Genomic DNA, 25,826 nt, shown 5'->3' with positions numbered 1-25,826 from the left:
AATTGCGCTTATATAATGTGGAACATTTCACCTTTCACGTCAAATTGTACGCCCTGATATAAAATAACAAGGAAATGTGATAGCAGCTAATACGCATGGACTGCCCATCAGTAAAAGTATTCATATTTGACAGGTACGCAGCCTATGCCACTTTCCTTCAAGAGAATTTCTTCAACGTCTGACAGGCAATGATGAACGTTACAGAAGCATTGTGTTTGCAACACATGACATTAAACAAAATTTATATAACCCAGCGGAGACCAAATGGCGGCGCAATACCCAGAGTCGACTCCATTCGGGTCCTCGGTATGACCAACGAGTCCAATGGTTCCAACGGCAAGACTATACTCAAGCTCGCCGCCAAGACAGATAACGTGGTTCTGATGGTCCGGCGGGTGTCCAACCGCTACCAAGGCCTCAAGGAAGACAACCTAATCCGCCTAGTCAATGCCTTTGCGCTCTGCCACTTTTCATATGTCGTGGCCATGCACAATTGGCAGCGTGCTGAGCGTGACAAGATCAACGTCTTGCTCAGAAAGATAACCAAGCGGGCCCTCGGTATCCCGATAAGGACGCGCACCGAGCGCCTGCTCCAGCTCGGAGTACACAATACGTTGGAGGATATTGCCGAAGCGCAGGAGCGGGCCCAGATCGCGCACCTTTCGCGCTCCCAGACCGGCAGACATGCTCTCCGAGAGCTCGGTCACTCTCCGGCTGAACTGGACGAGAAGATGAGGCAGGTGCCCCGTGAGATTCATGACCTCATCTCCGTGGCACCGATACCGAGGAATGTCCATCCCGAGCAGAATCGTGGTAGGCGACGGGCTAGAGCTGCCACTCTTCTCAAGCAGATTCACAGTGAGGAGCGCGGCGTCAGCTTTGTCGACGCGGCAGTGTACCGTGGGAGCCGCGCCTTCTCCGCAGTCGTCGTCGACTCCAAACAGCAAATCACCAACTGCGCATCGGTTCACACTGACGATCTGACGACTGCCGAGCAAGTGGCCATCGCCCTGGTTATTCTGTAAGGTGAATGTGAGGCCATCTATGGTGACTCTAGGTCAGCTATTCACGCTTTCGAGCGTGGTGTTGTCCCCAAGAAAGCCCTCCGCGTGCTCCAGAGTGGTGGCCGCGACGGTATCAAGCACCACGTACTGATCTGGTTTCCTGCACATGTTGGACAGGTCCAAGGCGCTCCCCCCAACCTCAACGAGTCTGCCCACGAGGCCGCGCACGCGCTAACCGACCGCGCCGGTTCTGGGCAACGATTCGGGGCCAACGGGGCTGCGGAAAAGAGGGAGGCACCTGCCACGTACAACGAAATAACAAAACATTTTCACCTCGCGCGAAGACTATATCCACTCCCTCATCCAAAAATTAATAGGCCACAGGCTCTTACTTTCAGACTACTGCAGACCGACACGTACCCTAACCTGAGATCCCTTCACGCTATTTATCCCGACGTGTTCCCCAATGACGCTTGCTCCGCACGTGGGGATGTATTCACGCTGGCGCACATGCTCTGGGAGTGCAAGGAAATGTACACTAACCCCGACACTACATCGGTCAGATGGGAGGTGGCCCTACGCAGCTCCATCGTGGACGACCAACTTTGGGCCGTCCAGCAGGCCCGCGGAGCAGCTGATTGGCTTGGCCTAACGGTCCCGACGTGGGAGTCGCCCTCTGCGCGCTGACGCGCGCCTTGCAGGACCACAATAAAGTTTCGCAACCAACCAACCAACTGATAAATTGGTACAAAAATGTATAACTTGAGCATCACGGAGGGTCAGGTTTAACGATATTTTTCTATTATCGCTAGAACCGAAACATAACTGTCAGTAGCAATGATTGTAAAATTTGTGTACTACTATCGACGGTATCAGCCCATTCAATAGAAACTGACGTTATTCAACTCATCGATATAGTTCCACGTCCATCTGTAAGTCTTAGCATGTATTCTATGTTACACTGTGCGCTTCTTTCGAGCGAGCGCACTCCGGTCACATCTACGTAGCGTTATCATGCAAGCTACAGAGGCAGGTCAGTCGATGGCCGATTCGACTGCATTCTTTATCGGGCGAGCAAAGATAGAGGATCAGTGCGCGTAAGAGGTGCAACGTGGGTGCCCATTTGGGCTCGTAGCCGCACGAGGGGAGAGGGGGTAAACGTGCATAGCTCAGTGAAATCATATAATAATTACGGTAATTGCCGCGATCGACACCTTCTGAATAAAGTAAAATTCATAAACTCGGTCAACTTTTTTCTCGCATCGTCGTTTTTCACACGGCCCGTTCTTATTCAAATCAACGTGAAAAAGTGCCTCGATCACCCAGCGGCTCCTCAAAAATTCTCGACGCATGCCGAAGCATGCCACAAACGTCAGTACAGGCCACGCGCCCACAGACGCGCTCGCGACTTTTCTCTCTCTCTCTCTATCTCTTGGTGGCGCAGCACACATCTGTGCTTACTACCACTTCCTCTTTTTTTTTTTTTTCAAATCACCCATCATATAGGTTGACTTTGCTATCAGCTTCTCCTGCCCGCTGCCTCGCGATACGCAGCTGCATGCCCCGCCCTTTACATCGCATACAGCGCTAAGTGTACACGCCGTGTTTTGGCAAATTAAGTGCGAAATCACAAAGACCAAGCTCCACCTATAATTTTCAACAGGTCGTTGGCAGAGCTACGCGCCAGGCATGCCATGCAGTAACTCCAGCGAGGCTCGACAACATCGCAATTGTATACTATGAGATGCCCGCCCGAACGCACCGGCGAGCGTGCAGGCACATACGCGCACGGGTATAGGACATTTCCTTCGTCTTGGAGCGCGGGTCTGAACGCTTTGGGAGCACGCGTGTGGTCCGCGCTCATTCGCAAGCTAATTAACATTGCAGCATAGGCTTAGGAGAGAGCAAGACGACGAAGAAAAGAAACGCTGACGCACATCGTGCGTCGTCACGATGGGTATGCGCTATAAAGGCGTGAGCTGTTGTTTCCTTCTCCGCCTGCTCACTGCACGATCAGCTCTCTGCTTCTGCGGTAGCTTTCTGCTACTTTACTTGTTTGTAGGGAGTTACGTCTAGAGCTTTTTGGTACACTCGTAACAAAAAAAACGAAAAGAAAATCTAGGGTAAACAAAATCGTTCTCAGCTACCCGGCTGTTACGAAGGGCTTGCTATCAAAACTTTCAAAACAAAGAGCCTTCAATCACGTCTTGTCAAGATCCAGAAGCTAAAAGCTTTCTGAAGCAAACAACAACAACAACAACAACAACAACAACAACAAGAAAAGATGAAGAAGAAGAATCATATTATTGATCTCTGATAAGCAGTCGGCCTTCCATAAATTATAATACTGGCATTGGCGAGCTGATGAATGTTTCTGTAGACTGAGTGGACACAATAATATATACATTCAGATTAACTCACCACCGCCGAAGAGTAGCTTTTTTGTTCGTCTAGATTATTTTCTCTTTTTTTTTGGGGAACTACTACCGATGACACACCCTTTACAATCCGTGCAATGATTAACTGTTGGCATCACATGATTTCGCATATTGAAAAACGAAACCACTAATCCCACCCCTTGATTTTGTTGTATTTATTGATACGTGAAGTGTAACGTCCTAAAATCACCATTAGATTATGAAGGACGCCGCAGTGGAGGGCTCCGGAAATTTCGGTCACTTTGGGTTCTTTAACCTGCACACAACCCTGAGCACACGGGCCTACAACATTTCCGCCTCCATCGGAAATGCAGCCGCCGCAGCCAGAATTCGATCCCGCAACCTGCAGGTTAGCAGCCGAGTACCTTAGCGATAGGCCACCGATGCGGGGCTATTGTTCAGAGAGCCAGAACGTTCTCCCTATGTGTGTGTGTGTGTGTGTTTTGTTCTCGCTCGCGTGCACATGCGCTTCATTTTTCTCTTTCTTTTCCTCTCTCCCTACACCTTCTTTTTTGCCCCTATTTGCCACCCTCCACCCCACCCTCGTGCTGTGTAGCAAACCGCATGCTCATATCTGGTTACACTCTCGGCCTTCCTCTTCGTCTTTTTTCTCTCTAGCGATTATGTCAAGTGCATGCAAACATGTCATAATGCTCTAAAAGCGTTGTCAACACATCATTTTGTTATCTTAGAAATAATTGCCTTCTCGCCAAGTGAACACGTAAAGTGGTACATGTGTCAATCACGCTCAGGGGCACGCTTGTGAGCCCAAACTATCAAAGTTGCTTTGGTTCATGCGGCATGTCGTTTAAATAAAGGCAAAAGAAGCACGTTTGGTAAATTTAAGCAAATTTGGATCGAGCCCGGCCTCCACACTGAAAGCGTGTTTCACAAATGATCCACAGCGCAACGCGAAAAGCACTTACTCATGTCACTGATACTGCTAAACAAGCTAGAAAAATTAGAGTTGCCGCTCGAGAAAAGTAGTAAGGTCTACGACGGAACAGGATACAAATATTCAGAATCATATTGCTCCTCCTCATCTGCTGTATGCACTGTACCTGTTTAAACTAAGTTCTTGTCGACTTTTTCGGGACTTGTATTTCTGGTATTTTTCCGTACGCGAACAGTCAGAACTATTTCTGCTAGTAAACGTTTTGCGTTGAGACTCAGCACACTTTTTTATCGCATCAATAGGCATGCAATGAACCTGAATCAGCAACATCGTGCCACAAATGTTAGTACGGCTGCTTGTTATACGAAGGTGCTTCCATGGCCAGTGCATACTTTTTTTGTTATTTAAATCTGTTTAATATTGTCCAGATCTCACTTGTTTTGGCTCATTGCACAGGACAAAGCTTTTTTATGTCCCTACAGCAAACTTTGAAAAAATTTGAATGAAGGGAACTCTAGTCGGGAGTGTTCGCGCAAGGCACCCTCTAAATGATTTTTTTTAATTATGAAAAGTTTAAAAGAAATTAAGGACTAGCTTTTTAATGTTGGCATGTACCTAAAAATAGGTGGTTTATATATCAGATAATAGAGATTGATAATCTCCAGATATATCGTTTTTTTAACAATATTTTACCGACACTTCGCCTCCTCATACATCTCATACCTTGCATATTTTGCAGGAAAAGAAGAAACTGCAATGTCTTGATCCTGGGCATAATTTGAACAGTGTCTGAAATGCGATTCTCGGAGTGCGTTGTTACTGGCGGCGAGGACAGGACGTTCGTACTCGCCCGCAAGATGCTCCGAAAGGAATTACCGCATGTCACCGTTGCTCCAAGGTGGCGCGCGTGTCAAGCACGTGCGCATCGAGGCGGCACCTTCGGCGTTGCTGAAAATAACGGACTCCGGTGTTTGCACGCCCAGACGGTACGTCTTCGTTAAAAGGAGACACGCGCCTGGACATGCGCGTGTCTGCTGGCAAAGAGGCCGAGCCTCGCGGTCCGATTGGACAGCGCCCCCTTTTAGTGCTAGGCCTCTTGTCGTCATCGGCTACTCGCCACGCTCTCAGACCAGCGAGGCAAGAAATGAAGGAAAAGATTTATGAAGGTACCGGAACACGGTACAAAACCTCTTGCCTGTTGGTGAGTGGCCCTGCAACGTTTCCTTCGCTTTTAACACGCATTCCTCTCAGCTCACGCCCCCCTCCCCTTTCTTTTTCATTTTTTTTCCTTCGCTGTCGCCTCCACGACCCGAACCGCGACGCCCCTAATGCGGTGGTAAAAAGTGCGGTTTTATAACCCTCCCATCGACTCAAGCGCGGTGACCCGCGAAGCTAAAGGACCGAGGGGAAGGAGGGCGGTGGGCCTCCACGGCCATGCGATGGTCAGGTATATGGCAGCTGAAGAGACAACCGATGCACTGCGGAGGCCGACAGGCAGGCTCCTCCGGAAGGAAGTATAAAACTGTTTCCGCGCAACTTCCGCGGCCTCCGACCAGCGCTGGTACAGTGGAAGTGAAATGGCAGCTCGGCCAGCCTGGCTAGGGGCCATTTCTCAAACTTTTCCCCGTGTGCACTATTCGCTCTTCCGCCCGTTCTACTCCACGAGGGCAGCTTTTATTATTACTGCCAGATCGGAAACGCGAAGCACAGGAAAGAAAACCACGGATGGAAAAGATATATACACGGTGGCCCCGCTTACCTCTCTTAGGAACGTGTTAGCTTGTTTTTTTTTTCACTTCTTTTCGTGCGTCAAGGTACACCTTCTTGTTTGGCTCTACCACCTTCTTTTCTTCGCTGAACGTCCCGCGAGAGCAACAAGCAGATGAAAACGAAGTCCTCCCCTTTTCTTTCCCGTCTTCGCCTACAATGCCCTCGTTTCTCGTGCACTAGCACCTCATCCCTACCACTTAAATAAAAGATACTACCCCCAAACGAAGGCGAAATGCTTTCGACTCCGATGGGTATCGGTATATCTATGCAGCGGCGGGCCAACGATGCTCTCGAAGCTTTTAGTACGGGTGCCGGCTGACGCGTCTTTATTTCTTGCACTGGGAGTTTCTTTCGGCAGAGATACTATAAAGCTCGCAGGAGTGGGGCGCTTCACGGCACATCAAGCTGAGAACCCTGAACGGTTGAGATCTGGCGAGGTTGGCCGCCGGCTTCGCAGGAAAAGCCGACTTTCGGGTGAGCGCGGCGAGAAAAGATGCCCGTGAATTGCCCCTGCCCCGAGATGTCAACTGGCGATACGTTTCCCGCAAATTTACTTTTCTTTCTGCTTCTTTGCAGACCGGTGTATGTTCGTGCGTGTTTGCGGGCGTGAATTTCGCTTGATTGCTGGAGTGCGTACGAGCGTTGGTATTCCTCGGAGCCCTTATTAGGATTCTAATCATTTGAGCTGGTTAGTATACATGGTGTGTTCATAATCGCCATAGCCACGCCCAATCTACACCTTTAAGACTGATCCCTGGTTCTTGTACGCAGAGTCGACACCCTTTAGTTCGTTAACCTGCTGCTTGTTCTGACTGTTCTGCGTGAAAAATGAAACTGTCCGCCTTGGTAGAACAGTGCCTACAGTGCTCGACTGCTGACGCAAAGGTCACGGGTTCGATTCCGGCCGCGGCGGTCGCATTTCGGTGGAGGCGAAATGCTAGAGGCTCGTGTACTGTGCAATGTCAATGCACATTAAAAGACACCAGATAGTCGAAGTTTCCGGAGCACTCCACTCGAATCACACAGTGGTTTTCGGGCGTAAAACCCCGGATATTATTATTGTCAAAAATGAAAATAGTGGCGAAGTGTCACAATTTCAAACTTACCGCCCAAGTTTACCGTCATTTGTATTTTGAAAACTCCTGCAGTTTATATTATTATTATTATTATTATTATTATTATTATTATTATTATTATTATATTATTATTATTATTATTATTATTATTATTATTATTATTATTATTATTATTATTATTATTATTATTATTATTATTATTATTATTATTATTATTATTATTATTATTATTATTATTATTATTATTATTATTATTATTATTATTATTATTCGATACCACTACTTCCCTACTCCGCCTATATGCGTCCGCAATGCTATTGCGATTTCCAACTGTCCCACTCCCTGCACATGATTCAGAGGGGAAAATATGACTGTTGTCAGAAATGACGATGTGCGTGCCCATATGCTGTCTTCTTTTTTTTTCCCCCTGTATGACGGAACACAGACATGACTTAATGTCGCAGAAGTAGGACGTTCAGACTGTGCTGAGCTTTCTTTTTTAAATTAATACAGGTCTCTCCGAACGACCATGACGGGAACGACCTGCGTGTGTGTGTACACGTGCTATATTATTTTTTTATCTCTCTTGTTGTATATGTTCTTTTAGATCCTTATACCCCTCCCGTGTGCACGATAGAAAACTGGTTCTTTTACCTGGCTAACCTCAGGCATTTCGTTTTTATCAATTTTTCAGCCTCTCTTTCTTTTGTGATAGAACGGAAGTTGTCGGCTATATTACCAAGCAGCTGGTCTATGCCTATGCTGGATATCATCCAACACACGTGCTTCGTTTACGCCCTGTCTCGGTAGAGTCCATTTACTCATAAATCACGCTGATACGACTTGACTATACCACTCGTTTACTGCAAGCCCACTCTTGTGCTACAAAGTGTGGTGCACGTGTCATTCCTGTGCAACGGCGTTGTTTTCTGCACGGTTATTTCATCTCTACAGCCACCGCATGTGAGCTGTCGTACCGCGTAATATGCGACACTACCTTGTTAGAAGGGCTATCGAGTCTTTGGCGCGAGTCGAGGCGCAAGAGCGCGAGGCGTTAAAGGCACGAGCAGGGGAGGGGGCTCAGCGAAACTTCATTTACTCGAGTCCCTCTCTGTCGGGCTGTGGCAAGGCAGCATTCTAGATTGTCACCGCACGGGGCTGAAGAGAATTGAAACACAAACGAATTGTACTGCCGAGGATAAGACGCGCATACAGAAAAAAAAGGCCAAGTATATCCGAAGTACCGCGCTAGCTCTGCACACGTTACATATTACACCCGCGGGGAGAAAAATAATAACTTCTTGTCACTGTATGTCATTTGCTTTTGTTCTAGGCTGCCCTTTTGCTTGCCTTTTTTCCCACCGGTGCTCCAGTTGAGGCTCGAAGAATCGATATGAGTTTTTACTGCTTTTTCCCCAACCTTTCTTTCAATTCCCCCTTCTGCCCCTTAATCTTAGTTTTCGGTTGATATGACGAAGTTTAGATACATATGACTCATTTTCAATGCTTTCTATGCTCGAGCAGGAAATAACATTTTGAAAAGCTTTTCAATTTGAACTACAACGACTCTACAACGTACAGGGAGTACTTCTGATTCGGCAAATTAGTGTGCTTCTTGAACGTTGTTTCTCTCGCTCTCTCTTTCGCTCTTTGTCTTTTTCATTGCTTAGCGCGATCGTGGAAGTGCCTTACGCGTTATGCGCGTGGACACGGAAAAAGAATTGTTCGGTGACAAGTGAAAAATGATCCCAAGGGATTGAGGCAACCAAAGAGAACAACGAGCGCATAAACATGAAGTGGCATGTGCACTCAATAATAAAAAAACGGTAATACTATTTCCTGAGATACAAAAGCAACTGCATGACTAGTATCTTCGAATAGGATTAAAGGCTTCAGCGGTGCGGCGAAAAAGAATGAAAGTTTGAACACATGTGAGGTATAGTGAATGTATACTTGAGCTGACAGAGTTAGGATTAAAAGAAAAACTTCACTCGAATAGCAGTGCGGGTCGCCTAAAAAATCTATATAGCTGGTATCATTAGTCATTGCACTGCGGATGCTTCGTTTTCCTGGAAGAAAACGTAAGTACGTGAACCGGGTAGGGAACCTAAAGCACTAAAGCTTTCTGATCTGCCACGTAATGTGTTCGGAGGCACCGTGACATTCGAGAAATTTTGACAGCGATGCATGCTTGCGATATAAAAATGGTGTGTTACGTTACTTGCACGGGAATCTTCGTTCTCAAACACCCATGATATACTCCATTTCTTATAAGACCAGCGCAGCCAGGAAGAGTTGTGACATCGTAATCAAAGATAAAACGTTTTATTTTGTTGTTTCTTTCTTCATACAGAAACTAGAGAAGTACTTGTTACTTCTTTGCTAAACTATATGTAACGTGCCCCATAAAATGAATAAAGACCGGCGAGCAATCGGAGCGTCCAAGGTAACATTTTAATAACTAACCTCGTTGAATAGTATCTGAAATACCAGGCAAGAAGTTTTCAGAAGGTGTATCACCCGTTAAAAATGGCAGGCCGGATTATTCGAAAACCGTTATCATTTGTTGGTGTGATCTATCATTGTCTAGACACCTACGCTAACCAAACATCCATCCTCATAATTGATCGCAATTATATTTCAAATCCTATTCGCAGGAATGAAACAGGTCTTTGAAAATACAGGCTCCGCATTCCTTCGCACTATCAGCGCACTGTATGTAGACTCTAAAAAAATATTGAGCGAAATTTATTTCGCAGGCGTAATTTGGGTTGAGCGTTTTTCTGTGTAACCGGACACAATCGCAGCGAGTTCGACTATGGCGCAGCCAGGGTAAGAATCTAAACACTTAAAAAAAGAAAAATAGTAAAAAAACTGAGCATATTTGTTGATTATAACAATTAGTCTCAAAAAGATTTACCTTCTTAGTATCTGCTGGTAGTATAGGTGGTGGCAGAAAAATTTCGTGTCCATAGTTACCGAGTAGTGCCCCAGCAAACTATAGCGAATAGCACCATATGCGGACCTGAGAAAAGCGGCTCCCACCAAGACGCATCATGGCGACAGTGGCACTTTACATAGAGTACCATACGCGCACATCGCAACGAAATACAAATGAAACTGACTACAGTGAAACATCAGTGATACCATCGCTGATAGTATCAACTGCAGCGATGCCATCAGTGATACTCATGTTAACTTCGGAGTGATAGGAACTTTTTTTTTTGGTCCCGGCTAAGGCCCGTTGACCTGCACTGTAATGTAGTATAGTTGTTGCAAGCCGATTTTTCTCCCGCGACGTTTGATACGAATGTACGCCACTGCCCAGGTCCGAAGACATGCTGACTGCGCTGGCACAGAGGACGCATCAAGCACGTGCGAATGCCGAAACGCAAGCGCGGGTTGGCGCACCGCACCGCCAAATTGTCAGAATCACTGTTGACGGTCATACAAAACCGTCAGAGACGTGTCAAGGCCTCCGAAGTTGTTTTTTGAGGTTGTAATGTACTTTGTTGCATTCGGGTTTTGATTACAAGTGACACTGATGCCAGATTTTTTTTTCTTTAACGCGTCGACGCGGGCTGTTGTCGTATTGTTTTACACGTGCCTGCCTCGTGCATAATACAATCTGTCAAAGGTGAACGAGGACCGAAAGATGGCGAGAATGGTCTTGGCGAAAGATTCAGGACAACATGCGCGACTGTTGAGGTCGCAATTATGTGGGCATAGCCGTAAATCTTCAAAAACAAAAACAAAATAACATCTTCAACACCTTCGTGGGAAGAAAATCTAAACAAGGGACTTTGACTCTGAAATTCGGCGGCTTTGATATATGGCGTCAAAGCACTTTATTCGTTACTTTCGCCACAGTACAACAAAAAACATAATAAAATTTGGAAGCAGCTACTGCATTCGCAAGACACAAGGCACCTGGTTCATTAAATAAGCACGCGCGTGCGCGCCGTATATTTACAAGTGACTGTATGATTATCAAAATCTCAAAACTTTACTAACACTCATTCAGAGGTATTTCTGACATTGCTGCGACCCTGAAAAACAATAAAAGAAAATGTACTCCAGCTTTCGTTTGTCGTATGCTAACATTTTATGCTTTCTGGTGATACTGATTTCGAATAAAACACATATTTTTGGTAGTCCCGTGAGATTCACTGAGGTTTCACTGTATTACTGAAGCGCTTTATGAATACTTTTGCTGCGGCTTGTGACGAGCTATCCCCACGCCCCCTTTCCTTCACTCGCCTAAAGTGACAATAGTATCAATTGTTCTCGCTTGAATAATTCATTGCATTTTCAAGTGTACGGTTTCTTCAGCAAAATGGTAAAGCAGCATTAGTTGAGGCAGAAAATTTTGATTTAGATTCTTTTTCATTTATTATTTGCAGTTTCAACTGTGTCAACGCCCTGTTATGACCGTCGTCAGTAGGCGCCATGCTGTCGCTGAGAAGCGTAGCCGGGCAGCGTTCCCACGCCTGGAACCCAGTGTTCTCGTATCTTCCAGCGACCTTCCTTCCGACCCGCAACAACTGGTTGGCAGTGGTCGGATACGAAGCTACAAGTGACAACAACAGTAGGCCCAAGGGAAGCAGCTGGCTCGAGACATGGATCAAGTATGGGTGAGTGCTTGGCTTTACCCTTGAGTGAACCAGGTTCTAAAAGAGGGTTAAATTTTAGAACTGGTAGTTAACTTTGCCGAAAGACTCAGTTTCGCCGTTTCGGAAAGTTATTTTGGAAGTAGCGAGCACTCGGTACGATCGTGGACTTACGGGAGCTGCAGAAGTCAGACTTGTTGCTGTTGTGTGAGGAATTGGGGATCGATACAAAGGGTTTGGCACGAAAACCCATAATCATACAAGTGATTATTGATTTGGGGGCGGATGATGAGGTACTAAGCGAAGAATGGGACCTCATGTTTGAAAGAAAGTGAAGAGCAGCTCAGATGGAAAGAAAGAGTGAAGACGAAAGAGAAGACCTCAAGATAAAGTTTTTCGAACAAGACTATGAGTTGAGTATGAGGTTGGGACCCCAGCGAGGAGTAATTTTCGAAAATGAGGCAGAGTTCGAGATGTCTAGGTACATGAAGCCATATGAGGTATCATGGGATATGGGCCTGTATCTTAGACTCTTTGAACGAAAGTGTAGTCAACTGAAGTGTGAGCGAGACACCTGGTCTCAGAAGCTACGCACGGTTCTGTCCTGCGAGGCAGTGGATGTTGTTGCGCGACTCAGTGCACGTGAACATCTACGAAGTTGTTAAAGCAGAGCTAATTAGCAGATTCGGAACTTCTGTTAGCAAAAAGAGAGAAAGATTCAGACCGGAGTTTGAAAGCGAGGTGCGTCACAAAGCGCCGGAAGTTAAGGTGCGTCATGAAGCGCTTGAAACAGAGATCGCGTCAGTAAAGTGCCTGCGTATTTTAGAATCCATCAAGGTAGAGTATGCTGAGAACGAGGCCTTGGCGGGTCTGGAGGTAGGGACGATGTCGAAAGACGCTTCTTGCATGAATGACGAAGGTGCCAGCAGCCCTAATAGGCCCAGTAAGAGGCTGGAAACCTTCTTCGTGCCTCAAGAGGACGTTTCGACATCGTCAAATGTAGGCATGGTTAGCGCAGTGGCTGATGAGAGCAAGACCACCACGCTTCAGCAGTGCAGCGATAATACCGAGCTGGTTTGCAAACATCGCAGAAAAAGGAAGAAGCGGAGGCATTCGTCACTGCGCAAGCCTAGGACAGGTCCCACTCAGTCGCAAGAAAGACGAGAGGGTAGGCCATTAATCCATTTCAAGGAACGTCAATGGTGGCGTTCAGGGAAGCACAAGCGGCGAGCCAGGTGTAGAGGGAGGAAACGAGGTACGCCACCCCAACGCAGCGTGCGGTTCAGTTCGACAACTTCGGGAAAGCGGCCTTTGCCGAAGGGTCAGAGTCGAAAGGGCAGAGTGGCTAAATACCGCGTAGGGGAGAACACAAAAGAAAAATGGCACAGGCTTCCCCCCTGCTTCTGGCACCCCTTTCACATTACCGAAGAAAGCCGGCCGAAGTGCAGAATGAGGCGTGACGGCAGGACACAGCCTAACGCTCGTGTGTTTAGTAGCCTCAGGCGTGCAGGAAAACCGCCGGGACCGCGACCCCATCGTGTGCGATTCAAGCGAATCTAGTTGAGAAAAGGGGGTGGTCAGATTGAGTAACACAGGCGTGTTCTGTATGGTTAGTTAGTTTTACTTTGTAGATGTAATTTCAGTCCTTTGAATTTTGTAAGTTACGTGATGCGGAGTAAATTTTTCAAAAGGAAAACCGCCGAACTAAAGGCTGAAAATTGAAGTTAGTTTAAACATGAGTGCGAAAATTTGCATAAGGTAAAAACCGAGAAAATATGTTGTTTTTCTCGTTTTTTTTCAAATGTTTAGTGTAATATCGTATGCCTTCACTGCCATGGGGATGTGGCGTGAACGAGCATTCGAGGAAGATGTTAGCATAAACCGAATCATTTCGTAAATTGATTAAGTTTGGCGCGACACAGTGGAATTGTTGTTGCGCGCATTGAGAATTGAAGGTCATTGAGGCACGATTTTAGCCATAAAACCTGTGCATTATTGTGAGGTGATATTAATGCGTATCGCACCTAGGATGCTTTTTGTGTTGTACACAGAGAATTACAACATAACGTAAGGATGAGCAATTGGACAAATTGTGAAGGATTAAGCTTTTGGTTAGTAGTGCCGTGTATTTTGCAATGCTGTAGAAATGAGATTAATTGAAAACGCTCTGGAGAACTCAGTGGGTTTTTTCTCTCAAAAGCGTTTGCATAAGCGGGTAACTTTAACCAAATGAGCCTTTTAAAAGGCAGTGTTTGTCTCCTATATTTTGTTGGCTATACTTTGAAGAGTGATCGATCAAGGGATCATACGAGTGGAACAGTAAGCTTTTACTAATGCTGAGCAAACGAAGAGTATTTTGGCCACAGTGTAGGCCAAAGATTCAGGAAATCTAGATAGCTTAATGACTCCGTTGTCGACAAGTAGTGGCAGCCGTAAACAAAGACTGATGTTAGAACAATCTTGGCGCTCGCTGAATCCGATTTCCGGACTGATGCTATCAGCGGGACAGAACCGATGAAAGTAGTCAGCGATGAAAAAGAGCCTGCTGTTTTATATCACGACTACAGTGGTATCAAGCAAAGCTGCGCTTTACTTGCGCCATAATTTGGGCTCTCGTGAGATAACGTGCTACGCTTCAAGAAAGGAGTGCGCTTGCATTGTGTAGGCCATTCATCAGTTGCAGTGTTATCTCAGAGGTGCTAAATTAAAAGTAGGGACAGACCATTTTCCCCTTACTTGGCTGCAAACCGTGACATCAAAGAACAGTCGCCTTTTGAGGCAGAGCTTGATTCTTCGAAAATATAATTTTGGCATCAGGTGAAGGGCAAATTGAATGAAAACGTCGACGCGCTCAGCCGCTCTTTCTAAGCCATTCTGGGGTGCTCTTGATGTATCGAAATTGATATTTTAGTTTTTTTTTCGTGCATCTTATTATGAGAATGTTTAAGGTAGCACGTTTGGTTTCTCAGCACGAGTCCTGATAGTTTTGAGTGTGAGCTTTTTGTTAAAAGCTAGTGAGAGAAAATTGGTTTGCCATCCCTCTTTTGGCTTGGTTTGTTCGAAGGGGGCCGAGTGCATGCTTGTGCATGTGGTCGAGTTTCAGAAACGCTGTCGAAGATTTCGGCAGTTACCTAGACCATGCGACAAGCAAAGGCGAGGTCCTGGCATTGAACTACGGACCCTTTCATCGTCTCTGCGAGCAGCAGCGGTGACTGCTGCCCTCCGTGACTCATCTGGCGAGGGGAAAGCTGTTATGACCGTCGTCAGTAGGCGCCATGCTGTCGCTGAGAAGCGTAGCCGCGCCGCGTTCCCACGCCTGGAACCCAGTGTTCTCGTATCCTCCAGCGACCTTCCTTCCGATCCGCAACAGCCCTAACAACATTAACAAGTAAAAAAATATCTGACACGAAAGAGATGGCATAGTCGGATAACAGACGCTACGCTCTAAAATCATTGACCCCGTATCTACATGTTTCACTGCAAATGTGATCGAAAGACGAAAGTGCTGAGTTCGGAAAGAGTAGTCAAAACGTTTTTTTTATGTTTTGCGTGTAAAAATTGGTGAATTTGTTCTGTAGGTGCTTCGTTAGAGTGTCTTGATCCGTGCAGTGAAGGCGAACGAGCGCATTGAGGCACGTTAGACACAAGCGGTATCTGGTAGTTATCTTCGAAAACGAAGGAAGGTGTACACTCTTGTCTCGGAGGCGATAAGGTGTAGAACGCAAAGCGCCGGACAGGTGCCACCACCGTGTCGTCTTAGCAAAGCGTTGGAAACACTTGCCTTTTTGAGCATCGCGTTGTATTGTCAGCGCAGCACGATTAACTTTACGGTCCTTAGAACCAATTATGTATGCCTTCTCTACTATAAAGACACACATACAAAATATTGACATGTCGTTATGGTGACTCAGATATGCGCATCAATTGCTTTTAATTGACAATCGCACAAGTATGGACACTGAAACTTGAGCAGTATTGTTGGGCGCTGCGGATCGGGTTGGCCGTTTTGGGTATTGTTTAAGATCGTTACGGCGGACAAACAGACAAGTGTACAGACACACAGAACAAAATTTTTGCGTTGAAGTACCCCAAGAAAGACTATCGTCTTTATGAGCATGTTTTAAAGCGAAAGCTTTCATGAGATTAAAACTCGGGTCACGCGTGGCGCTGTAGTTGTCCGCCACTGGTGTCCGTAATCACCATCGCAGAAATAAGAACGAAAACTAGTACGAAATACACAGTAGGGCTCGAACCCAGGACTACTGCGTGCCAGCCTAGTATTCTGCCACTGAGCCATGCCGAAGCTTCGGACTTCTTCATAAACTTGTCTTAGGAAGCCTTGATGTCGGGAAAGCAATCGCGTTATCATGACGCGTGCGTGCGTGTGTGTGCGTGTGCATGTGCGTGTGCGTGTGCATGTGCGTGTGCGTGTGTGTGTGTGTGTGTGTGTGTGTGTGTGTGTGTGTGTGTGTGTGTGTGTGTGTGTGTGTGTGTGTGTGTGTGTGTGTGTGTGTGTGTGAAATTATCTTACTGCCCATCTGCCACGCTCTCGAAAGATAGCAGTATTGTAAAAAGAGAAAGATAAAAAATAAATAAACCTTATAACAGTGGTGCACACCCACTTCAGGCTTAATTCCTCATCGTCATATGCAAGCCCACTTGCTTGATACCCATTAGAGCACTAATAATAAATTTTGAGTAGTAGGCCGGCATTCGCTATGCTATTTTTCGTCATTCTTCTCAGAAGCGGGCACGGTATCCGCTGAACACTTGCAAAGAATTTTGTGCCAATTGTTGATGCAGTGGCTGACGACGACGAGGAATTATGGCTGAAGTGGGAATGTGCCACAGTAAAAAGGGGAACAAGAACAAGCTTTTGTGATGGTTTGGAGCAATGTACGGCCCACTCATTACGTTATTCGCACTATGCGACAACTGGTTGTTCTTTCTCTAGAATACTGGGCTGGCACCCAGCGAACCCGGGTTCGTGCCCCCTGCGTCAGTGGTGCTAGGTCAATTGAAAACAAGTTACATGCACTGGCGTAACATTTAAAGTACTGACCTACGTTTTTATTGTTTCAACATGAACACACCAGAAGGTTTTGAATATGCTGCTCACATTTCACAGCAAAAAAAAACATTTTTTTAATCTGCATAATGAAGTAAAACACTGCACACCGATGTTTACTTAGTGAACTTATATTTCACATTTTGGCTGCAGCTTACTTCTATGGTTGCCAGATTCATTGTGAGTAGGCTTGTGCGAATATTTGAAAAAGTAGCAGAGTATTCAAATTTGCTTTGATTTGAATTTAAATTATTGAAAATTTCGAAGTATTCGCAACGAACGAATAAGTATATTTGTCCGCATGTAACTTCCTGTTAAGGTGGTGTCGCTGCGGTGTAGGGGTGCTAAGCCGTGAAAGCACCTACCCAGAGGAAATCCTCTCTGCTGCGAAGCTCTACTTCAAATTTAAAGGGGCCGTGCAGCATTTTTTGAGCATGGTCAGAAAACGCTGCCGATCGGTAGTCGAGGCTACCGAGAACACCCGAGCCTAATAATATAGGGAACTGAAGCTCAAGCTTGTAGAGCGACGACAACGCCGCGCCTGGCTCTGACGACGAGCTCTGGAAAAACTTGAGAATAGGCGCGGGAGAAGGCACAGGTAAACCGGTGTGTTTCGCTAAAATGGGAAAGCGTGCAAAACGTGTGGAAAACGTTTTTCAGTCAGTACGGGGAACTGCAGTGCCGTGTTGTCAGCTTGGTGCACTAAAACGAGACGCTTGCTGTGCAAAGTTGCCTTTCCACGATGGAAGAAGCTGCCCCATGGAAGCGTCGGCGTGGTCCATAGTATTGTTGTGTTGTGGGCTGCCATAACAATGCAGACAACACCAAGAGACACTCTCCACGTGTAAAGCTGTGTCGGTTTCCCAGGAAGTCACAGCCGGCGAACACAGCCACGTTCGCGAAAGATAGAGCAAGCATGACACGACAGCAGAAAAAAAAACGAGGCAAGCACTTCAACTTTACTCGCTGTGGTCAAAGCTCAGCTTGCTGTTTCGCAACGAAGTCAGCGGGTCTTGCTCCCACGGCACGGAGGACACGACTCTAAATCTTCTGAGACATTTTAATGTCATGGCCGTAGAACTTCAGTTTCTATTTATTTTTTTAGCATGCCGCAAATGTTTGCACATGACAGTACATGGCTGCTACTGTTAGATACCGTATAAAAACAAAATTATATGGTTTTCATAAACTTCAGTGCAAACAAAATTATATGGTTTTCATAAACTTCAATGCAGTACATTGATAGAGTATGTGGCTTCATGTCGGGAGAATGAGACTTACCTCGAGGCATATGTCATAAATGGTATTGTCACAAACCTGAGAAATGCATTTTGTAGTGACTCGGGTGTCCTCATCTTCCGTCGTCTGCTCCACATCATAAACTTGACTAACGAGCTTTACTCCTTTTGTTAGATTTACTTCTTGGAAGTGGTTGTCCAGTTCAGAGATCTTTATGAAGCCGCACTGTTGGCATTACATTGTGAAGTGACTCAAATGCACAGCGCGGTTTCTGCTTGAGCACATAAGCAAGTGGGAGCGCGTTGGCGGGAAGAGAACACCCGCAATATACGTACCCGATTTCTACTTTCTTTCCAGAGATGGCGCTGCCTTTCCAAAGTTGCACTGACACCATGCGTTGCTGCAATTCGCAATAAATTCTCAAAGTCTGCTAAAAGTTGCTCTCTTCTCTCTGGAAATGATGCCACAAGCTCAAAAATTACTCGTGCTAGCCATTCTATGAGCCATTGGCTCATTTGAGCATGGTGCACTCGGTCATTACTGGGGCGGCCGTGGGAGGCTGCGACTTGTCCATGCGTACGTGTGCAATCGCACTGAAAAGCTCCGTATTCGGAAAGAAAAGGGAGAGAGAAAGGGCTCGAGGTTATGAGGCGCGTGTGACGTATTTTCTTTCTCCGTGCCATCCTTCCGTGCTTAGCTTCCAGCGCTTTTGTCCGGACTAGAAAAGAGAATGCAGTTGCAGCATGCGACTAATCTTTACCACCCCGCTCGTACTGGACGGATCTGCAAAGATGTCGCGGCGGTGATTTCTTGAGGCAATAAACTTCTTCAGTGAATTTATTCCATGGCTTTTTCAAAAAGTGTTGCAGGGCCCGTTTAAATGAACATATTACCTTCAAATCAATTCTTCATTTATTAAAGATTGTTATGCCAGCTTATATGCTACAAGTAAAATAAATTTTAATATTTTACATATTTGAAAGGTTATCACTTAAAGGGAGACGCTCATTGAAAAATCTTTTTTTATTTCTAGTCATAGACACCTAAAAGTTTTGTTATTAATATAGTTTTTTGGAGATTTCAAATATGCAATCATTTTTTGTGTAGCTGCTATAGTTATTGAGTTATGCCATGCACAATTGCAAAAACTTACATGTTTTGCAGGTACTCTTTCATGTACCTAATTTTTAGTAAAACCATAGTCTCTGATGTTATTTGACTCTTGGTAGATTGTAAAATGCAAATATCTATCGAGATATGTCACTGAAATATTGGAACAAAGGAAAAAAATTGCATAAAAGGACTAATTATTTTAAATATACCTTGAAACAATAACCCAATATCTTCACACAAGTAATTCTGGTAGGCATCGCAATTTCAAGTAGATATTTGCATTCTGCATGTGTTGAAGAATATGCCTGCCAAGTTTCGTTATTATACAATAAGTATAAGTGTCTAAAAGACTGCCCGGAAAATGTGAAATACCGTATTTACTCGCATAAACGGCGCACTCGCATAATAGGCGCACCCCTAGTTTGGTCGCGGAAAATTCGATTTTTTTAAAATCCGCACATAATAGGCGCACCCCGAACTTGGCCGTGATCAGAAACGATTCTACCCCCCAGCGGTACAGTTGGAACGCGGTCCCCGTACCCTGAAGAAAAAAAGAAGGCGAATCGACGAGCAAATAAAAAAATTCGAAGTGCAACGACCTAACCAACGTGTTCGTCGAAATAAAACTTGAAAAAAAAGCGTCCATGAGCGAAAAAAAACGGCTGTTCCATCAATTACTGATACCTCCCAAATCGCCGCGCTTTTTGGAGGTCACGTGTACAACGCCGGGGGCTCGATCGCCATCACCACCATCAGAGAAAAAGAAAGAAATGCCATTTTGCAAGCGGTGTGCGTATGTTGTGGTCGTGTATTCAACTTTGGTTCCACCATGGGGAAGTACGCGAGCTACACGGCTGCTTTTAAACTGAAGGCAGTGCAGTACGCGCTGGAGCACGGCAACCGGGCTGCAAGCAGGCATTTCGGCGTTGGAGAAACGAGTATTCGGTACTGGAGGGACCAAGAAGAAAAACTTAAGGCGACGAAGACACGACGGGCTTCCCGCGGTGCCAAGACCGGCAGGTATCCGAACGTCGAAGAGCAACTGGTCCGGCATATACGGGAGCTACGACAAGACGGCTGTGCTGTGTCGTTGGATATTGTGCAGACTGAGGCGCGCAGAATAACCCGAGCGCAGGGCATCGAAGCAAAAGAGTTCAAAGCCAGCTCCGGATGGACAACTCGTTTCATGCGGCGCCATGGCCTCGCACTGCGAAGGCGGACCACCTTGTGCCAGCGCTTGCCCAAAGTATATGAGGACAAAGTGGTGGACTTCCACAGTTTTGTTATAAAGCTCCGACAGCAGAAAGACTTCATTTTGTCCCAGATCGGCAACGCTGATCAGACCCCTCTTTGCTTTGATATGCCGTGGAACACGACAGTGGAGGAGAAAGGTGCACGGAGCGTCATCGTCAGAACGTCTGGCGCTGATAAACAACGATGCACCGTAATGCTGGCGGTGAGAGCGGATGGGCGTAAGCTGCCGCCTTACGTTATTTTTAAATGTAAGACGCTCCCAAAGGCAAAATTCCCTCAAGGCATCTACGTCAGAGTCCAGGAAAAAGGCTGGATGAGCGCTGAAATCATGGTGGATTGGGTGAAAACAGTGTGGGGTCGGTGGCCGGGTGGTCTGTTGTTGCCGTCCATGCTTGTCCTGGACAGTTTTCGTGGGCACCTCGTAGACTGCGTACGAGATGAGCTAAAGGAACTGCGCACAGATCTGGCAGTGATTCCGGGCGGCCTCACATTGATACTGCAGCCTTTGGACGTGTCCTTGAATAAACCTTTCAAGGACAATGTTCGAAGGCTGTACACCACCTGGATGGCTGGAGGACAACATCAGCTGACTCCAGGTGGTAAGATTAAGAGGCCGCCTGTGGAAATGCTGTGCGCTTGGATCGTGGAAGCGTGGCAGGCGATCTCCGACGAAGTAGTCAGGAAAAGCTTCAAGAAGACGGGTATCTCGAACGCACTGGATGCGAGTGAGGATGACATGTTGTGGGGTGCGGATGATTCGGACACCAAAAACGAATCCCCGCTCGGCGAGGATGAATGTGTGATCTCCGACTCGGACTCCAAATAGGGAAAAGGAGGAACAGCTACGACTTTTGTGTAAATAAATTTTACGTGTGTGTGTGCAGTTGACGGCTCTCGCTTGTTCATTAAAAGGTACGGAGGTATGTTTGTTTTATGCTGAAGTAATTGGTAAACAATAAAGTCGCCTTTTACTTGACAAGTGTGCAGATTTAAAGCGCGAGAACCGAGTTGAAAAAATTTTCGAAAATTTTACCCCGCGTAATTGGCGCACCCCTAACTTCGAGCTGGATTTTCTGAAAAAAAAGTGCGCCTATTATGCGAGTAAATACGGTAGCCAAAAAATGAAAATGATAAAAACAAGTTTGAAAGTTTGCAAAGTTGACATTTATTAGGGAACCATTTTTTTGCATCAAATTGGGGCACAATGAAAAGCATCTTGCACTGAATGCTCGGAAGGCCGAGAATCGCACAGAATTGTCAAAGTTGGTCATGGCCTGCGCCTATAGCGCGTGCTGCCAGAACTGCCTTCAACGTTTACAGCAAAGCTATTACGTGAGCTGCCGCTGTCGAAACGAGCACTCGTTCCTTGGTCCCTGGCCGAAGTAGTATGTCTCGACGCGTGCGTGAATGAAAGTGTAGATTCAGGGCAATGGGTATTTTCACAGCACAGTTCGAGGAATGTCGAAAGCCCTTTGCGCTTTCCAGCTACCTCGGACGCCGAGTTCCCATTCGCGGCAGGTTGGGCATTGCGCACAGTCAGCGCATCGATTTCGCAAAGCAGCGTGTTGGCAGTAGCAGCACCGACTGGTCTGCGTTCACTCTCGAAGAATCTGCGTCTAATTTGGGATGCATTGACGAATTCTACGGCAGCGGCTATTTCACAACCACTGTCGCCGCGGGGTTCGGTGTACTTAGGCCTATCCGAGGTCGGGGCGTTGGTCAGCGGTGACATCAGCGTTCGCTGTCGCTTTGTGAAGCGCCTGATGCAGTTTCCCTCGATACTTGGGGCGAGTTCTGAACTTTCGATTATCTAGACTGCACTTCTCGGGGCTTGCCATGACGCAAAACTGGAGAGAAACACCAAAGAACTCGATTGCGACGTTCGAGGCTTTGCTCTTTTGCCAGAAGAATAGGAGAGGGAGGCGCACTGCCGACCAATGGCGGCCTCGCGCCGCTGGCCGCGATATTCAAAACGCGTAACATATGCATTGTTTTTCTTATTTTTGGTTCATTCTTCATGAAGATACGAGACAGACTACTAGTGGATTGTGAAGAAGAAGGCCTTCGCCGCATGCGTGCACGATTGCAAATGGCGGCCAACGCGTCGTTTTCTCGACAGGACATCGTGAACTATGCCATTTTTTTTGGCGACTTTCGTGCATTTGTCACATCACCGCTCCCTACTAGGAAGCATTTTTAGATCATTTCTCGTGTGAATTTCAGCTTGATATTTTCAAAAGTAAAAGATAATAGTCGAGGGATGCCGATACAACCAGAAAAAAAAGCAAAAATTTTCCGGAAAACCGCGACTTTTGGACTCGCGTCTCCCCTTAAATTCGCGAAAAGTCAAATCCTGCTACTACTCAAATTTGTAAAGTTGTTTTGACTTCCCTTGAATGAAAAAAAGGCATTTGCATAGAGGCCTTATTTCATTAAAATATATATATATATATATTGTGCTGGTTGGTTAGGTCATGATAAATATGCCCATTTTTTGTATATGTCATATGTAAAATTCAAATTCAATTTAAAATTATTCAACGAAGATCATCATTCACTTCTAAGCTGCTTCGAGCCTAAAATTCACCATTCGCACAAGCCTACCTGTGACGACCTCTCAAGTTCAGGTTATTATTAGTGTGAGCTCATCTAGTAGACCCTTGACAGACATCTTGAGCTCCTGAGTCCTGAGCTATAGTGTTGATTTTCAATCCATGCAACCTTTATACCACTCTGAGTGATCTACACCTCTCCATAAATGCCATACTTTATGTCACAAAGTAAGACTTGTTTACTGCACGAAAGGCATCATAAGTGTGCAAGTGAGCAGAGTGATGCGTTTCCGCAACCAGCAGCTATAGTGCATCATCAGATTTGAACCTCTTTATAAGAGACATGCACTGGGCAGCAATTCTTGCCTTATATAAGCAGGATACCATGTATGCATTTCCTTATCAGCCCCAATTTCAATGTAGGCACACTGGGGCTTTTTATACCCCAATTGCATGCTACATCAGGCTTCAGCTGTATAAAGCATGTGTCCTATACTTACAGATGGGCAAAAGTAACATTTGATTTGATGTTAACTCTCGCATGCATATTGTAGTTAGAATATATGAAATACATCCCCCACGAAAACTGTTGCATACTAATACAGCTGCTCTGTAAAGGGGCTGATTTAGGCCTCTGTTGTGTAGCTTTTGTAGTTGCCTGCTATATTTAAAAAACAAAGAGCTGTGATCGTCCAACAAATTCATTTGTACACTTTTGGATGTGTTCCGTTTTTTTACTGTCCACTCAGGGAAAAGGCGGATTCGGGTGCACACATTGTGCCTTCCGGTGACTGCAATGCTGCAAGACATCCTTGGATCTGTAGATCAGGAGGCAGTTAAGGGCATGCTCTGTAAAATGGGTGAGTGAACCTTTCTTTCTATGTCTTCACGACATCGTAAGCCATGTGCAGTCATGGTGGGCTCAGCTCTGGCTATTTAATTCTTTCAATGCTGTAATTTAAATATTTTATTAGTAGTTTTTTGTATACCATATTTACTCGCGTAATGAACCCACCCCTCATCTTGGTCCTCGTTTAAAAACAAGTTTATTTAATGTATCTGTGCATTTTATTTTGGTGTGATGGCCAGTGTCAGTGACGATCGAAACAATATTAAATCACCTCATCATATCACAAAATAAGAACACAATCAAAGTAAAAGATTGAAGAGGACGTTGATCAAAATTTAAAAGTTTCGCCTTTTGCAGTAGAGCACCATCTGTCAAACGCAGAAGAAACCTTCACCTTATACCACCACACAAGCACAGCAGCCCGAAAACGAAGCAAAAAATTGGCCCCATATCTGCATGTTTCACTGCAAATGTCGTCGAAAGACGATAGTCTTGTGTCTGGAGAGAGTGAACAAAATTTGATGTCCTGAGTGAGAAAATAGGTGAATTGCATTCTGGAGGTGCTGCGCGCAGCGATCCGTGCACCGAAGGCAAACGAGCGCATCGAGGCATGTAAAACATGAGCTCTATCTGGCAGTTATTTTTGAAAGCGAAGGAAGGCGTGCACGCCTGTTTCGGAGGCGATAAAGTGTAGAATGCAAAGCAACGGGCAGGTGCCACCACCGGGTCATCTTAGAAAAGCGTTGGAAACAGTTGCCTTTTTGTGCATAGGATTGCATTGTCAGCGCAGTGTGATAAATGCTACGATACTTAGAATTACTCATGTATGCCTTCTCTAGTATAAAGGCTCACATACAGAATATTGAAGTGTTGTTATTGTGCCTCTGATATGCGTAATAATTGATTTTTAATTGACAATTGCTCAAGTATGGTCTCGGAAACTTGTGCAACATTGGTGTGCGCTGCATATGCGTTGGATTGTAGCCGTTTGGGTTACCGTTTCGGTGGACAAACAGACAAATGTACAGACAGGCAGACCAAAATTTTTGCGTCGAAGTACTGCAATAAAGACTATCGTCTTTAAAAACAAAGCGCCACCGGTGCACTGGCTCACTGCGCGGTGCATTGCAGGTACACTGCGCGGACGACGCGATGTGCACCCGCAACGTGTGTGCGCCGCCATACGACGCTGCGTTTTCGTTGACAATTTTTGAGTATGTTACCAACATAGCTTCATTTACATTTAATCTTACAGTTGGTCGAGCCTACGCCGGAGCATGGGAACGAAATGGTTGGATATAACTTTTAGTGTCGATCTGTGCACGTTGGCCTCTACAAGTGCTATAAATGAATGCATGGTTCTTGAAGAAAGGAAAAAGGCACAGTGCCTTTTTCCCCCACAAGGCACGTGGTACAGTGCCTTGTAGAGGATGGGAGAAGGAGATAAAAAGAATAGTTGTAAAATAAAAAACGAAGGAGCACTTGCCACATAGGAGCGACAGAAAGAAGAGATATTAAAGATGGGGGACACGGTCGAAGGAGTCCGATGACGGGGCACTGCTCAGTGAGAGCAACTTGACGGCAGGAAACAGCAGACGGTGGGCTGATCAGTGAGAGCTATGCTGGCGTCTGGGATAGCGGGCGACACAATCATTCAGCACGGAATTCAGTAAGCGAGTCTCTGTGCTATCCGCCGACAGCCGCACTGCATGTGCCGTGACCCTGCTGCACGCAATTAGAGAGTGAATGAGCGTCACCGATCTTCTCATTCACTCTCCACTTGCGTGTCGCAGGTGTCCCGGCACGTGCGGCGTGGCTGTGCAGATAGCGCATGTACTGCTTTGGGCTACAAAAAAAGGTACGCCGCGCATTTCGCGGGCCAAAACAAGGAAAGTTTTCCTTTGTGGAGAACGAAGTTTTTGAATAGAGGCTCCATAGTGCTGCCACTGAATTGAAA

At 45.9% G+C, this 25,826-nt stretch overlaps 1 protein-coding gene across 1 annotated transcript in view; it reads left to right on the top strand.

Moving 5' to 3' along the window:
- Nucleotides 1-8,462: 8,462 nt before the first annotated feature.
- The window catches only part of LOC142776032 (protein transport protein Sec24A-like), a 67,336-nt gene continuing 49,972 nt past the window's right edge, over nucleotides 8,463-25,826 (top strand). The window contains exons 1-2 of the mRNA XM_075878865.1: nucleotides 8,463-11,817; nucleotides 23,769-23,879. Coding sequence (XP_075734980.1) covers nucleotides 11,814-11,817; nucleotides 23,769-23,879 — 115 coding nt within the window. The 5' untranslated portion in view covers nucleotides 8,463-11,813. The remainder of the gene's footprint in view (nucleotides 11,818-23,768; nucleotides 23,880-25,826) is intronic.

Source organism: Rhipicephalus microplus, chromosome X (genome assembly GCF_043290135.1).
Source record: "Rhipicephalus microplus isolate Deutch F79 chromosome X, USDA_Rmic, whole genome shotgun sequence".
In the NCBI taxonomy this organism is placed as follows: Eukaryota; Metazoa; Arthropoda; class Arachnida; order Ixodida; family Ixodidae; genus Rhipicephalus; species Rhipicephalus microplus.
The sequence above is the reverse complement of the archived record's forward strand: the minus strand, read 5'-3'. Positions and strand labels throughout refer to the sequence as shown.